General features: G+C 35.0%; 1 protein-coding gene across 1 annotated transcript in view; it reads left to right on the top strand.

The window, feature by feature from the left end:
* The window catches only part of LOC110028914 (acetyl-CoA carboxylase 1-like), a 29,948-nt gene that overhangs the window by 2,230 nt on the left and 10,053 nt on the right, over window positions 1–17,665 (top strand). Inside the window, exons 4-16 of the mRNA XM_020730969.1 lie at window positions 117–278; window positions 506–598; window positions 879–974; window positions 1,311–1,484; window positions 1,575–1,668; window positions 5,043–5,281; window positions 6,027–6,066; window positions 6,149–6,273; window positions 6,350–6,466; window positions 6,566–6,640; window positions 6,729–6,785; window positions 6,874–6,978; window positions 8,648–8,734. Of these exons, the coding sequence (XP_020586628.1) occupies window positions 117–278; window positions 506–598; window positions 879–974; window positions 1,311–1,484; window positions 1,575–1,668; window positions 5,043–5,281; window positions 6,027–6,066; window positions 6,149–6,273; window positions 6,350–6,466; window positions 6,566–6,640; window positions 6,729–6,785; window positions 6,874–6,978; window positions 8,648–8,734 (1,464 nt within the window). The remainder of the gene's footprint in view (window positions 1–116; window positions 279–505; window positions 599–878; window positions 975–1,310; window positions 1,485–1,574; window positions 1,669–5,042; window positions 5,282–6,026; window positions 6,067–6,148; window positions 6,274–6,349; window positions 6,467–6,565; window positions 6,641–6,728; window positions 6,786–6,873; window positions 6,979–8,647; window positions 8,735–17,665) is intronic.

The following is a 17,665-nucleotide window of genomic DNA, read 5'->3' as shown; positions in this document are numbered from 1 at the left end:
AGCGGTTCAAATGTCTGTCCCTCAAGCATTATATTATGCCTCTTCTTTAATGAACTGAATCATATTTTCCCATCAGAGTTTTTATTCTTAATCATGTGCTTAAACTTGTTTTCCAGGTAAAGATTTCAGCCGAAAGTTGTTTGGACTCTATTCCGGATGATATTTATCGTCAAGCTTGTGTTTATACTACAGAGGAAGCATTGGCTAGTTGCCAGGAAGTGGGTTACCCAGCCATGATTAAAGCTTCTTGGGGTGGTGGTGGAAAAGGAATTAGAAAGGTTTGCTCCTGTCCATAAATGAATTATGACTAACATTTTATGTTTTAACCATTAATATAATTAATTTGATAAACTTTTATCTGGGGTTATATAGGGGCACTAAGCTAGAAAAAGCTGCCTCAGTTTTTTAGTTTGAAATATGAAGAGCAGTGTTGATCTTTCTGTTTTTTTTTATTGTTTCTTGTTTTGCTGTAAGATTTGGTATAAAGCAAATTTATTCATTTTAGGTTCATAATGATGAAGAAGTTAGGGCTCTATTCAAGCAAGTGCAGGGTGAAGTTCCAGGCTCTCCTATATTCATAATGAAGGTGGCATCTCAGGTGAGATAATGCAACTTGGAATTCTTGGTTTTTCATTCGTGGCTCACTAATTGAGGCCAGGGAGATGAACTTGCATCTATTTTTTCCCTTTGTAAATAGGGTTCATCTTCTTTTATTTAGAAAATGAATTTTGCAGTGTATGCTTGGTGAAGTTTTTATGTTATTTAATTATGTCAGCCTTGGGACATCAGTGTGAATAGTTTTCTGCTTGATATAAATAAAATATGTGGTTTTATTATTTCTCTCAATACAGAATTCACCTGTTTGTTCCTTTGTTTAGAGCCGGCATTTGGAAGTTCAGTTACTGTGTGATCAGTATGGCAATGTTGCTGCTCTTCATAGTAGAGATTGTAGTGTTCAGCGAAGGCATCAAAAGGCAAGCTTTCTGACACTTATTTTTTGACAGTTATAAGCCTGAATTTCTCACTAGATTGTATTCCAGTATATCTTTTGGTTATGCCATAAAATTATCAAGTTGTGCTTATTCCATTAATTAAATTTTGAGCATTCCTCTTATTTATTGATCCAAGATATAATAACAGTTTATCCTGACTTATTTATTATATTACCTTTTTTATCCTTTTATCCTTCTCATTGAGTTTAATCTTCTTATCAAAGTGCTCAGCCTAATTTTGAAAACCAGAAAGGAATTGCATGTTATTGTACTCATTTACAGATTTTCCTAAAAAAAATTGCTGTTTTACTCCACCAGATTATTGAGGAGGGCCCAATCACTATAGCACCTCTTGAAACCGTGAAGCAATTGGAACAGGCAGCAAGGAGGCTTGCCAAGTGTGTGAATTATGTCGGTGCTGCAACTGTTGAATATCTTTTCAGCATGGAAACAGGAGAATATTTTTTCCTGGAACTCAATCCCAGGTTACAGGTATTTCATTTTTCCTACAATGCATTTAGAAAAAAAAATCTTGGTATTTATGTAATATCTGCATCATATTTTGAAAAAGTATCGTTTCAGGTAGAGCATCCTGTCACTGAATGGATAGCTGAAATAAATCTGCCTGCTGCTCAAGTTGCTGTTGGGATGGGAATCCCTCTTTGGCAAATTCCAGGTATGAATTTTTATTGAATTTAGCTAGAGTAGAGTGAAGTGCCAAAATAATCCTCCGACTATTTTTATGGGGCCACAATAGAAGTGTGGAAAAGTTTAGGGGATTCAGGAATTTGTTGGCTTACTAAATTTTTAATGTTATTTTAAATACTAAAAAGATACCCGAGGAGTGGAGAAAAAATATTTCGATCACTGTTTTTAAGAATAAATGGGATGCACAATAATGTGCAAATTATAGAGGAATTAAATTAGTGTGTCATGCATTAAAATTATGTGAGTAATTGAACATAGGTTAAGACGTGATACAAATATTTTTCAAAATTATTTTTGATTTATGTCAGACAAGTCTACTATGAAGCATGCATTTATTGAAAAGTTTGTGATATGATCCGAAGTAGAATTGACACATTTTTTCACAGGAATTAGGGCAAACATAAATTTTATTTCTCGAACTACAAATCAAAGCAATGCAATTTAATAACTCACACGAATACAACAGATAAACCCCTACAATTCAAGAGGTTGGTGATCTCCCAATTCCTACAATTTGAGAGACAGAAAATCTCTCCTAAAGCCTGAACCGAAGATGCAAGACTCAATCTCATGAATAAACTTAATCCTTTGAGAACTTGTAATTTTTGATCCTTACAACGGTGTTCTGGAATAAATTCCTCATTACCCAGAAAATATAACCCCTTGCCTCTTTTTTCCTAAATCTTTGTCTCTGTAAGACGCTTGAGTTTTGTTGCCGACCGTGGTTCATTATTTTTGTCCGGTGCAGTCTTCCTCTGGACTACCACTATTTGAGTTCTTGGTATCGTAGTGTTTTGAGCAGTTCGGTACAACGCTCCTTTTTTGCAGCTTTTGCTTTCCTTCTTTATATGGTTCTTGTCTTCTACCATCTGGGCTAGCTCTGTCATCTCCCTTAATCCCGCGGTCTCAATATTTGGAGTATTGCCTTTATGTCAGGCTTTAAACCCTTCATGAAATTCCCTCCAAGTCTGCTTCAGAAATACCCTTCAACCGTCTCGACAAGAGCTCAAATATCCATATGCCATAATAGTCCTCTCTCGAGTCAATACATATAATTGCTCGTGTAGGTCTCCTTCCTGAATGACTTAGAAATATTTCAACAAACAATCCTTAAACTCCTCACGCGAATGGATCAAATATCTAGTCTTCCTTTACCGAAACAGACTAGGGCTTTCCCCTGCAAACATAGCCCTAGGAGGAGGTTCTTGATGGCGGATGCTTTCCTCATTGCTTAATCTCTTCTCCATGTTTCGACCCACCGATGCCTGTCTCCATCAGAAATCTCTAATCCACTCCCATCAGAGCTCTGAGAGGATGTTCTTGATGTTGGATGCTTTCCTCCTCATATTCCTCTCGTCTGATTTTTTTCTCTTTCGATTTAGCCAATAAATCTCTGGTCAACCTTTGGGCAGGGTTTTTAAACTGAACCGCCAACGAGGTCTTGGATTACATATCAATAGGCTTCCTTTGGATCCTCTCCAAGCTCTCAAATCGGTTGTCAATTGCAAAAAGCCTTTCCTCTATCTCAGATTTAAGTTGCCCCCACTTCTTCCTCCAAATTCTTCTTTGAATCATCTATTTTCTTGGCCAACATCATTTCCTGTCACTAGGGCACGCTCAATCTCAGATCTGATTGTTGGCTAGGATCACAATTAAGGCATGCTCGATACCGTCGCAACCTTCCCCACTACACTACAATCCCTTCTTTTTCTTAGAGAACTTGAACTACGATCTTATTGCAAGGCTTCAACCATGGCCCTATACAAGCTCGTCAACGCTTTCCCAGCAAGCTTTGATGGTGTATGTATCTCAAGGCTAGGGAGGAGGAAGATGGAGTTTCAGGTCTCTATGCGTTGCTTCGCTGCCTTTCCAACTAGCTCTATCGTGACTGTATTTTGCCCACAGAGCAAGAGGAGGCAGAAGATGGAGTTTTGGGTCTTGGTATACGCGATCCTTCATGTTAGAGCCTTCCTAACTATCTTTGATTGTTACTTTTCCCGAAGACGGCGCAGGAGGAGGGGAAAGATGGAGCTTCGAGTCTCTATTCATGCACTAGAGCACGCCAGGTCAAGCGATCATATCGCTCTGTATGCTGAAATCATCTCCTTCTAAGCTGTGATTTGATTTAGCTTTCGGTGAGTCCATCGATCCTCTCTACTGTCGATCTGATTCTCAGAATTTTGAGCTCTAAAACAAACACTTGTAAAACGGCGTTTTATTCAAAAGCTGGTTTCAAAAGCCCAAAAAAAGGACTCTTAAGCTCATATTTTTTTGCTTTAGTTATGCATTTTTTTACTGGTGATTTACAAGAGGATGTATCTAGTGTATGCTTTTTGCTCATGATATCTTTTTTGTGGATAAGACTAGAGAAAGTGTTCATGAAAATTTTGGATTATAGAGGCCAGCTTTAGATTTTAAAAGCTTTTATTTAAGCTGATTTAAAATTGAATACATGGAATGTAAGTTTGGTGGTAGTAGTTCTAGTGGCGTGGTTGTAACAATGGGTGATCAAGTCATTAAAGGGAGTGTACATTTTAGATATCTCAGGTCTATTGTTTCAAAGTGATAGTGATAGAGATGGGGATGTTATTAGTAGAATTCAAGTTGGATGGTTGAAGTGGAGGAATGCATCGGGCCTATTGTGTGATAGAAAATTTTTGCTTGGACCTAAAGGAAATTGACTTGCAATGCTTTATGGTGCAGAATGTTGGTCTATAAAAGAGAAGTATAAAACTTAGTTAAGTGTTGCTGAGATGAGAATGCTTAGATGGATGAGTGGCTTTACACTTAGAGACAAAATACAAAATGAATATATCCGTGAAAGGGTTGGTGTAGCTTTAGAGGTGGATAAGATTAGAGAGTCGTCTTAGATAGTCTTGTCACATTAAGCGTCAAGGATCTGATGATTCTATCGGGAGAGTAGATGTTTTGGATTTGACTTATGGAAAGAAAGTTAGAGGTAGGCATAAAAAGACTCGCGCATGTTGTATAAAAAATAATTTTAATATATTAGAATTAAATGAAAATATGGCACTCAATAGGACACAATGGAGAAAAAAAAATTGATTTAGTCGACCCCAATTAGTAAGGCCTGTTGTTGTAGTCTATAAAAGTGCCAAATTTGTCATTAAAATCTTCTAATATGGGTTGAAATAATTCCCAGTAAGGACTATTTTAGCCCATATTAAAAGAATCCGGAGACTAAATTGGTATTTTTATAGATTCCAGGACTAAAATGACCCCCTATAAAGAGTTGGGGGATTATTTTAACAATTTTCTCAATTTAGCTAAGAGCCTGCATGTGACAATAATTCTATTTTTTACATTACCATAAAATTTCAGAAATCCGACGTTTCTATGGGATGGATTATAGTGGAGGATATGATGCTTGGAAGAAGACATCGATTGCTGCAACTCCATTTGATTTTGATAAAGCAGAATCTGTCGGGCCAAAAGGTCATTGTGTGGCTGTTCGGGTAACCAGTGAGGATCCTGATGATGGATTCAAGCCAACCAGTGGAAAAGTGCAGGAGCTTATTTTCAAAAGCAAGCCCAATGTTTGGGCATACTTCTCTGTTAAGGTATGTCATCTGAGAGGTCATGATCCTATATTTCAAGTAGTAATCTTTGAAGATAAAAATAAAGATCTTTGCTGTTTTATATGGTTCTCATTAAAGAATCAGGTACCTGCTAGTAAATATGTAAAAAAATAAAATAGTAAATTTTGGCTGTGTTAACATTTGAACCTAGCTGCTGTCGGAAGATTTTTCCAATTCAAACTAATATTTATGTGTTTCTTATTTTTAAAAGTAACTATGTAAGTAATATCAAAAAGGTAATTTATGTGAAGGTATAACCCTTTTAGATATATAATTATATATCATAAAATAACAGAGATGCTAAGCTAAAATTTCACCTACAATCATTACTTCATTGTACTTAATGAACTATGTCCGGAATATGTTTGATAATTAGCTAATGCAGACGAGCATCTTTTGCTTTAGTTGGTAGAATTTAGAGTGACATGAAATGTTGATTGAAAATATACAGCAAATTTTTTGTTTCATAATCAAGCCATTATACGTGGTGCTTTATTGTATTATCAGCTGTAAACAAGTTGGAAAATTGAACATTCTTTTTCGTTGTTTGTAAGGTCGGGCTTATGCATTGACCATAAAAGTAGGAATATGTAAAATAGCCCTAATTTTTTTGAAAATTAATATCTTTATCAAGACTGGAGCCATGAAAAGTTAATAATAATTACTTTTTTTTATTAAATAGTCAGATCATTTAGCTATTGATCAAAGAAATTTAATTTTTATGCAGTCTGGTGGTGGCATTCATGAATTTTCTGATTCTCAATTTGGTACGTCTTTCATATTTTATGGTTGTTATTTATCATTACGTGTTTATGATATTCATGTTCTAAAACTTTACTCTTATGATAGGACATGTTTTTGCATTTGGAGAGTCTAGAGCCCTAGCAATAGCTAATATGGTTCTTGGACTAAAGGAAATTCAAATTAGAGGAGAAATTCACACAAATGTTGACTACACAATTGATCTTCTTAATGTAAGTTATTTATCCCGCAATACTTTATTAATCCTTATTTGCAGACTACTGCAGCACCCATTAATTTACTTTTCAGGCTACGGAGTACAGAGACAATAAAATACACACTGGTTGGCTTGACAGCAGAATTGCAATGCGTGTTAGAGCCGAAAGGCCTCCTTGGTACCTTTCGGTCGTTGGAGGAGCTCTTTATGTAAATATAACACTAAAATATTATTCTATGTCACTATATTGTTATTTTGTTTTCGTTTATTTAACTGGGGAATGTGTTTATCTGATATTTAATCTGCAGAAAGCATCAGCAAGCAGTGCTGCTATTATCTCTGATTATGTTGGCTATCTTGTCAAGGGGCAGATACCACCCAAGGTAATGAAATTAGGAGTTTTATTTGTTCTTGAAACTGGCAATTTCTCATTATCTTCTGCTGACTATTAGATTCTCATTTAATATGTAGCACATATCACTTGTCAACTCCACTGTTTCTTTGAACATTGAAGGAAGTAAATATACGGTAACTTTTTGTATTCTTTTTTTAGAGAACCGTAATGTTTTCGAGGAGTATTTATTTGTTTCATCTTTTTGTTGGTTTCCATCGATAGATTGAAATGGTGAGAGGTGGACCTGGAAGCTACAGGTTAAGGATGAATGGATCAGAGGTAGAAGCAGAAATCCATACTTTGCGTGATGGGGGACTTCTGATGCAGGCAAGCAAGCAATAGCTTCCTCTCATCTTTGTTTGGTGAAATTATCAAGATATTCGAGACTTGGTGCATCTTTTTTCCTTTCAACTTCTATACTTAGATTTTTGTGTGTTCCTCGGATCTAAAGCTTATTTTTTTAGTAATATAAGATTTCATTGTCATCATCGGCATTATCCTAACTATTTTGGGTTGGTGCTATGAATTCTCTTTTTTTGTTTGTAACAATTTAGTGTTTGCTACTCCAGAAATCATTTGGAACAAATCCTTCTTTTAAGTCCACCTCTTTTCCTTCCAATTCCTTTGACATGAGTTTTAAAAGTTAGTCTAATGGGCATACTTTCTGATGTTAGAAGCACATACCCAAACCACTTCGCTTTATCTTTTGTTTTGTTACCTTCTATGCTCAGATTTTTGCATGGTCCTCGGATTTTAAGCTTATAATTTAAGTCATATACTATTTCATTGTCATCATTGGCCTTATCTTAACTATTTGGGGTTGGTGCTATGAATTTTCATTATTTGTTTGTTCCAATTTAGTGTTAGCTATTCCAGAACTTCTTTTGAACAAATCCTACTTTCAAGTCTATCTCTTTTCCTTCAAAGTCCTATGACATGAATTTTAAGAGTCAGTCTAACGGGCATGTTTTCTAATGCTCGATGCACACGCCCAAACCACTTAGGTTTTTCTTTTGTTTTGTTATCTCTCAAATCTTTCTCCCAATATATTTAGTTTTTAATCAGTCATTCTTAGTTTTTCCATGCATTCTCATTTCCACAACACTCAATTGAGATGTCACTCAGAAGTTTTATTCTAATATAATTATTTTTTAATCTATCCTTCCTAGTTTGGACATGCCTTCTTATTTTCACAACACTCAGTTTATATTTTATGCTCTATATAAAATTGCCTACCCAATTGCAACTTTATAAAATTTTCCTTTTGGTCTACATGCTACCCTTTTACCATAAAAGAACTCTCGAGTCATTTCTTCATTGTTGCCATGCAATTTTTACTCTAGAAGAAGTTATATTCTAATTTATGTCTCCATTTTTCTATACAATAATTAAAATAATTTAACGTAATTTACCTTTATTTCACTTTATCATTGAATAACAATTTTATCATTTTATCCTATTAAATTATAAATCATATTTAATTTTTTTCTATTAATTCCAAAGTCTCCATCTTCTAAACATTTCCTCCACCTTTCTATTTTCTTGCTTATTTCAATAAATTTCAATATTATCTACAAAAAGCATAGAATAAGATACTTCTCTCTTAATATCATTTATAAGCATCGCCATAACCAACAGAAAAAAATATAAATTCATTTTTGATTCCTGATGTAAAACAATAGTAATTTGAAACTATTTAGTCACTCGACAACTAAATATACAAGTCAGTGCTCCATCATATGTATTCTTACTAACATTAGTATATCTTTGACGTGCACCTTTCCATCTTAAATCACATCAAACCTATTCCCGTGATAATTGATAATTTATTTGTGGGTCCTGAAGCTGTGTTGAACTTCATAGTTTAATGGTTATTTTTTTCGAGTTTGACTGACATTGTATTCTCAAGTCATTCATGAAGAAGTCTTCGCACCTATCAACTAAAGAAGGCTTGGTAAGATTATTTAACTTACTTTCTGGTTCATCTGTATTACAGTTGGACGGAAATAGTCATGTGATCTATGCTGAAGAAGAAGCGGCTGGTACTCGCCTTCTTATTGATGGAAGAACTTGTTTATTACAGGTATACATGATTTCTTTTCTACATCAATAATTCATCATGAATTTTTACGGGCTCAGATCGTTTCTGCAAGATAGATCATAACTGAACTTTCTTTATATTTTCGGTTGGGCATTGCTTATCAGTATCATGGTGTTTATTGGTGATAATAGACCATTTAACACACACAATTCGTTCTTTGCAACGTCGTTAGTGCCACGAAGTCAAAATAAGCATTTGGTCTACAAATTGGCCTGTGGAGGTAATTGTTAATTTAGATCAGAAAACTCGCCTGTTCTTGTTGAAATAGTTCAAGGTGGGAAAATAGATAAAAATATCTTGGTAATGATTAATAAATTCTAGGTGGTTTTATATTCAATTAACTTAGCGAAAGTGTGATGTGGGCATATTTTTTGAGTTTTTATTTATCATGAATATTGGAGCTATTTAATGTCTTTTAGATTTTGTTACTTATGTTATTTTTGTATGTCTTTAGGTGCGCTGGCAGTTTGTTCATAGTTTGTTATTTCTTTTATCTATAACATTTAAGATATTGTTTGCCTTGGATATAATTCTTATTGGGAATGTGAATTATCTTCATCATTCCAAGATCATTTATCAAGTTTAAAAACTAGAAGAATTCTGGGAGAGGTTTTCTCCATTTACATGCATGGAGGTTCCTTTTCTTGCTACTGTTTTATATCTTTTCTTCCGTTTCAATTTCTCTATTGACTCTCTTATTTTTTTTTAAGTTTCCCTACGTTGTGCAATGCTTAATTTGTCATAGGTGAAATTCTGGATGGAATTTAGAGGTTTCTCATGAATCTTTCTCGTATTTACAGCCTGATAGAAATTTTTACAAGTTTCAACTCATAATTCTGTATTAATATTGTTGAACTGCCTGCTGTTTCAGCAAACTTGAAATTGTCTTGTTTATCATGTTTTTGCTGATATTATATTTTGATGATAAAAAATTAGAAGTTTTTTTTAGTTTAGTTTCTTCGAGTTTTACTTTTCAATTGTGTGTCTTTTGCAAAAGTATTCATAAAGCTTGATCTGGGTTTTTAATGCCTGTCTATATTGCACAAATATATTTTATTGCTTTCTAGGCTGTAAACAATTCAGTTATTAATGTCAAGTTGTATCATTTGATTGATTAATACTTCACTTTATATCTTAGGTGCTTGTTATTAGAATTATGGGGCATTTACTTACACACCACTCAATTCTTATATATTTACATATGTAAAACCTAAATTTTAATCTTTACATTTATACCCTCCATATCATTCGTATCACATAAAAAACACCAATATTTTAACTTTTAAAAAGTGAAAAACACCTTTTCATGCATAGGTGAGGCGGCCTATATGTAAAAATTGTGGTTTAGGTGTTAGATACGTAAATACATAAGAATTGAGTGGTTTGTATGTAAATCTTCCAAGAATTATTAGAATTATTATGCTAGAAACGTTCCCATATCAATATTATCACTTATTATTAGTAGTTACTATAATAAATTATGATATTTATCATTGTAATATATATTTATTATTGTGGATATTCTCCTTGATTGTATTTCTATTATTGCTCAATTCTCTTGAGTTTATACAATCATTTTGGTACAAGTAGCAAATTTAATTGAGGAAAGATATAGCCTTTTTTTATTTTCTAACATGGCATTAGAGCCTCCCCTTCTAGCTTATTTTCTACCCAGAAATCATTCTATTGTTGTTTGCAAGAATTTTTTTTTAATGCTAATTTTTTGTTTCCATTCATGGTTATTTTGTTTGGTTCTGTCGCTTCAGCTTGATTTTGCTATCACTATCATCTTTCAACAAGCTGGTATTTGCCCCCTTTTTCTCTCAGTTCTGTTTGACTTGGTTGCTTTCGCTTGATTCTTCTTGTTGTTATTATCTCTTGCCAATTAGAAATTTGCTCTCTGTTTCTCTCCAGTCTTCTTTGTTTTGTTGCTTTCACTTTAGTTCTGCTCATCTCTATCACTAAGGGGAGAATTGCTATCGGTTTCTCTTGAGTTTGTGCTTTTGCTTTGTTCCTCTCATTGTTATCATCTCTCACCTGGGAGGGCTTTGCCATCTTTTTTTCTTAATTATACTTTTTTGTTTAACAAACTCTCGATGCTTTTTACTACTTTATCATTAGTTTATGGGGGAATGCTAGGATTATTATAGTTTTTGTACTTAACAATATTACCTTATCCATGTTATCACGATTGGTTAATATTTATGCGGGAATTAATGGTATTATTAATGTAATAAATATTGCGTATATTCTTCTTTATTATTTTTCTTTAATTTTCTATTATGTTGCCTTTATCTAAATATATTTGTGCTAGTGCCAAATTTAATCCAACAAAGATGCAGCCTTTTATGTTTTCTAACATTTATGATATCATCTATCCCGTTATCATTTTGTGGTTCATGGGATTCACAAAGTAAAATTCATGTTTAAGATTATTGCATAAGTGAGTGGTATGAGAAAACTATTAGGTCATGGATTTTTTTTTTATAAATTACATGGTTCATATTTATTTATATTCTTATGCAGTTTGATTTTAAATTTTTTTTTTTAATTTTTACTAGTTTTGGAGAATTTGAATTGGAGTTTTTAGTCATAAGAAATGCCTAATGTTTTTTGGTGTTAATTTTCACGGGCAACTACAATAATATCTATACGGCATCACCGTGCTTGCAAGTATGAAAAAAATGGTCAGTTGTGCTGACTCAGTTTTAATCTTTAGTAGAATATTAGAATAATAATATGCAAATATCTGAATTAATTACTTTGATTTACTTTCTTTTTTCTCTTTATTTTATTTTTATTTATTTTCTTGCTAGTAGATCCTGTAATGGGTATTTATACCCCTCTGCATCAATAAAAACCGCCTTGGGTTCTATTATAATATGGTATCAAAGACAAGGCCTTGACCTAGTTGTCGTGCTCTCTGCTAGGCCTGATTTCAATCGCCAAAATTTTTGCTCTCCTTGTAGCCAGACATATATTCTCTTTTCTAATCGAGCTGGCTAGCTTATCACATCTAGGTTCCAGTCTACTAGGTTCTCGTCTGCTTCAGGCCCTCAGCTTCAGTAGGATGCCGCAACCGCCAAGATTACTTCTTTAGCACTAAGGATCTGTCAAACTCCTCTGCTTTAGGTTCTTGTTAGCTTCAAGTCGTCTGCTTTAGCATGATGTTGTAGCCACCAAGTTCACTTGTCTTCTTCAGGATCCGCCATCCAGAACCTCTGTTTTGATCACCAAGGGCACCTTCCAGCCATCAGGAACATTGCCTAACTGACCGGCCTCCCTCTAGGTTTGTCGGAGCCCCTCCTGAAATCTTCTTCCAGCCGACCAGGTCTAGTGGGAACCCTTCCAGAGCCAATATTCTTTCAAGAAATTAGAGATGTCTCGATAACATAACATCTCACGTGCCTCAGTCAGAGTCATGATGGACTCCTCCAACACCGAGCCATCATCAGAAGATGTTCTTGATTCCACCAGAGGATTTTCAACCTCCGTTCCTCTGCAGACTGGAGGACAAGAAAACAACATGAACTTCTTGATTATAACCTATAAACTAAATATCATTAACTTTCTGCAATGGTCTCAATCTTTGTCTTTATTCATCAAAGAGCGTCGGAAATTCGACATTCTCGTTGGTGTTATTCGTGAACCTCCAAAGACTGACCCAACATATGGAGCTTTGGAAGTGTAGAATTCCGTGGTCATGTCATGGCTGATTAACTCGATGAAGACTTTTATTGGCCGATCACATATGTTCCTCCCTTCCGCTAGTGTCTGTCTGTGATAACTTCTTAGATGTTGAAAATTCCAGCCAACTCTAAGGCAAAACAAAGATCAAGGATTATGCTCGAGTACTACAATGATCTTGTTGCATTATGGATAAATGCGACTTGTATTGTGACTACACCTGGGAATCTCTGACTGACATATCTCTTTTCTAGAATATTGTTAAGGACCACACGTTCCAATTTTTGACAAGCCTCAACAAAGATCTTAACAAATTATGGGGTTGTATCCTTGGCCGAATCCTCTTTCTTCTACTCTTGTTGCTTTCAATGAGATTCATTACGAAGAGAAGCAGATACTTGTCATGTTTGGTGCGTCCACTTTGTCTGTCGAAGTATCTGATTTGGTTTCTAATAGTGCTCAACCCCGAGTTGATCACCCCACCTGTGACTATTGTCACAAACCCAACCACACTCATGTTAAATGTTGGAAGCTCCACGAGAAACCTACATCCAAACCTTCGGCCAAATCTTGCACTGCCAAGGGTATCGCTACAACTTCTGAGTCCAAAACAATACAACTGGCCTCTACCCAGAAAAATTCAAAATCGTCCAATTCTCTTAAAAATTAAATGGAGCACTTAATCACACTGCTTGGATCCAGTCTGCTCTCTTCCGGCCTGTCAACCTCCCGCGGTCGTCAAGGTACCAATTATATGACACTCATTTTTTTTGCTCATTCTAGTTCATGTATCATTGATTCAAGTGTCACAAACCACAAGCTTTTAACCCTTCTATACATACTATCCTTGCTCAGGAAAAGACACTGCTAAAATTACTGACGGGTCCCAAAGTTATATTGTTGGTAAATGGTTTGTTGTTTTGACAATAAGTCTAACTCTGAAATATGTGTTACATGTACCTCTACGAAAGTGTAACCATTTATCTATCAGCAAGTTGACATGTGATATTGATTGTGTTGCTCAGTTTTCCTCTGATGTTTGTTTCTTTTAGGATCGTTTTTTGGGAAGGATGATTGACCCTGCTGAGTGTGCAGGCGGGTTCTACTTCTTCCAAGAGAAAAACACGGAGAACGAGAACACACCGTCTAGTAGTTGCAGTTTATCTCAGTTCACTGAATGTCTTATTATGTTGTTACACTGTTGTTTGAGTCACCCTAGTTCTTAATATCTAAAACAATTGTATCTGTTAATGTTTAATAATAAAAATTCTTATAATTTCAAATGTGAAACCTGTCAGTTAGCTAAACATCATGTTTCTTATCCACTCTACAATTACTCTTTTCGCTTCTTTCTCTTATCCAAAGTGACTTATGAAGACCCTCTTGCACTCTTAGCTACACAAATAAACAGTGTTTTCTTAATTTGATTGATGACCATACTCGGATGACGTGGGTCTATATTTTAAAAGATAAATCTGAAGTTGTTGTCACTTTTAGAAATTTCCAAAACTTCATTTTGATCAATTCAAAACTCTATTAAGTTCTTCGGAATGACTATGGTCATAAATTTTTTAACTCTATATCAGGAGAATTCTCGGTAAGTAAGGGCGTTCTTCATCATAGCTTGTGTACCGACACTTCTCAACAAAATGGTATAACTGTGAGGAAAAACTGATATCTCCTCGACGTTACTTGCTTTATTATGTTTTACTCTAATATTCCAAAACGTTTCAGGAATGATGACATTCTTACCGTCATTTATCTTATAAATAGAGTTTCTTAAAAAATTCACAACTTTCGTGCCACTTTAGTCATCTTGAGATCGTGCATTTCTAACAATGGGGTCTTCTCTACTTTAGATCACAAAATTTTTGGATGCACAACTTTTGTCCGGAAACAGCTTTAACTTTGAGTAAACTTAATCTTAGGTCCATATAATGTATTTTTCCTGAATACTCTGCCACTCAAAAGGGGATCGGTGCCTTGACTCTACCACTAATAAGGACTATATGAGTGCTCTCCTTTTTTGAAAGTGTTCCCCAATTTTCTAACTTGACCTCCAGTGAGGGGGAGTTAGAGCTCTTGGACAGTGTTCTTTACTCTACCCCTGTGGATGTTCCCCCCGTATCACCTACCATCGAGGAACCCTATGTTCCTTTGGTTCCACCCACTTCTTTTACCACCAAGGAGTCTTCTGTCCCTTTGGCCCCACTAGAACATCCTCCTGATATCCGTGTCTACACTCGACACACTTGTTATGATGCACCTACTCTGAAGCTCGCTAACCTCTTACTAGCCCCTGAATCCCCACTAGACGACATCCCTAGCATTGCTCCTCCAAATGAGGAAGTCAGTTCCTCTAGTAAGGTACACAATCAGACAAACTCTTTCTAACCCATGACAAACTATGTCTCTCTTCGAGATCATCGCTAACTTACAAAGCATTTGCTACTGCTCTGATCAATCATCAACTTCCATCTACTATTGAGACTGTTTTAGAAAACCCAGTCTGGAAAGCTACCATCATGGAGGAGATGAATGACCTTAAGCGGAACCATACTTGGGACATTGTTGATCTTCTTTTGGGCAAGAAAGCAGTGGGATGTCTAATACATCAAAATAATGTGTTGTTTTAAGTATACATTTAATGCTTATTTTTTGTGATATTGCACTTTAAAAAAACGTATTTTTCTGTTCTTGGTATATCAATTTTAGGGTCTTTTGGAGCAAAAATAACAAAAATGATGAAATTTGAAGCCAAAACAGCGAATTTTGTGATTCTGGCACCTGAAGTGTCACTTTACAGAGAGCTGACGCGTGAAGCGTCAGAATTGGCGCCTGAAGCGCCATTTTACAGAGAGTTGGCGTTTGAGGTGCCAAAACTCAGAACAACGCTGTCTTAAGCAACTTGGCGCCTGAAGCGCCAAAGACAGCTTTTTATGAATTAAGGCGGTTCAGGACGAACTTTGCGTGAATTTTAAAACTTGTTCTAAACCCCCCATGGAGTGATTCAATGCATCTAGTCACTTTGGAAGGTTCTTTTATGAATGTCTCTTAGGTCAATAGACATACCTTTTGGAATTTAAAAGGGTTGACTTTTGGATAGAATTTTGGAGTGAATTTTGAATTCTTTTTGTGAATTTTGAATTCAGTGAATTTTGAATTCTTTTTGGAGGGAGGCATCCTCTAATAAAAGAGAGGGAGGTCTAGGGCATGAGTGAGGCGTGAAGGGTGGGTCGCAAGAGGCAATTGAGGCGTGAGAGTGAGAGGAAGGCTTTGGATAAGAGATGATTTTCTTCTAGAGTTGTAAGAGGAGAAGGAATGTGAGAGATTTCTTCTTCATTACATTTTTAGAAAAGAATTGAGTGTGATTGTAAAGAGGAAAAGAGCTTAAAAGGAACTTCTAGGGATTTGCTTGGGAATGAGTGTGAGATAAGTTGTGTTATTTTTTTTCATTGTTTTGTAAACTTATTTTTATATATGAAATCCGTGTTTTGTCGTATCCATCTCATGAATTCTGAGTACTCTTCTTTATCTTTCTCCCTACAATGAGATTTGGTTTTGTGAAGAATTGATTTTGTTTTATACGGTTTTAAATGTCAACAATTTGTGATGATTCAAACTCTGTTCTTTATTTATTTTTTCGATTTGACCAATTAAAATATTAAAATTTATTGAGAAACATAAGATCCGAAAGGGCTATGTTTTCTACAACATGGTGAGAGTCACATTCAATTCCATGGGTGAAGATGTTATCAATGGGGTTGAATGTAGATAAATAGGGAAATAAACTTTGTTGGATGCAGAATTAAAGATTTTAAGGTGACAGATTAAAATCCCAATCGGTGACAGATTAAAATCCCCAATTTGGTTCAGTTGATTGAAAACTAATGCGAGATTGTTAACCCCCAAACGAGGGAGAAGTGAGAGCTTTGGAGTGATAGCGGGTATCCTCCCAACCTTACCACAGAATTAAGATTCAAATTCTTGATTAGTCAATGTTTTTTATGCACTTGACAGAGGGAAAAAATATGATTGTTCTTATTTGACACAATACATTTTTATATAATTATAAATGATTTTAATTACTTCACTAACCATAAACTCATTGTAAAGGGGAATAATGCTTTCTTAAATTTGAACACTTCGTCACAAAATTTTGTTTAGTCTTAGTAAATTTAACTTTGAAGTTTAGAAATTAGTTTAGTAAACATAGTTATTTTAGTTACATTTTTGTTAGCATTCATTAAACCCATTTTAACTTGTCCTTACTTTAATTTTTATAGTTTGAATATTGTGATTTATGTTATTATCATAAGAATTTTCATCTTCCAAACTAAAACTTGATTGTAGTAGACTAGAATTAGCCTAATGAATTTCTTACTGTGCTTCTCTGTGGGATCGATGTTGGGTTTTTAAAGAAAATACTATATTACTTGAAGCGATACGTGCACTTGCCTAGAAACACTCGTGTATGAACTATTTTATATATCTTATAACATTTTGATTTTGCACATTAACTACTTAATATAAATTGGGTCAAGTTTTTTGTCATATTCTTAAAGCTAAATTACTTCGTAATTTCTAGACATGTCAAGTTTTTGACACTATTATCAGAGGTTTAAATTAACTTAAAACACGCAGAAAAACAACACACACTAGGGGCGCATCAATGTCGATAGATTTTTAACATCAAGTTTAAATCTGATGGATTCTTAGAACGCGACAAGACATGTTTGGTCGCCAAAGGGTACTCACGCACCTATGAAGTTGACTATGAGGACTTATTTGCTTCAGTTGCTAATCTAAATACCATATGTGTCCTCTTATCCCTAGTAGTGAATCTAGATTGGCCTTATTCCCAACTTGATGTCAACAATGCGTTCCTTAATGACGATCTTACAAAGATTGTATACATGACTCTTTCTCCAGGCTTTGACTCCACTGCCTCCCAGGGGCAATTATGTAGACTGCAAAAATCCCTCTATGGATTGAAGCACTCACCACGGACATTGATCGGGAAATTCAGAAAGGTGGTAATAGGCCATAGATTCACTCCGACTCATTCAAACCCCACTCTTCTGACATCCCTCCAGCGGCCAGGTAACTGTCGTTATTTTTTATGTTAATGACATTGTTCTCTAGATAATGATCTACCAGTATTGGAGTCTCTGAAAGGCATTCTTGTTGTTTTCTTTGAAATTAAGGACTTCGGATCTCTTCGGT

Source organism: Phalaenopsis equestris, unplaced genomic scaffold, assembly GCF_001263595.1.
Source record: "Phalaenopsis equestris unplaced genomic scaffold, ASM126359v1 Scaffold000540, whole genome shotgun sequence".
Classification (NCBI taxonomy): domain Eukaryota; kingdom Viridiplantae; phylum Streptophyta; class Magnoliopsida; order Asparagales; family Orchidaceae; genus Phalaenopsis; species Phalaenopsis equestris.
Note: the sequence above shows the minus strand (reverse complement) of the source record. Positions and strands in the feature narration are given on the sequence as shown.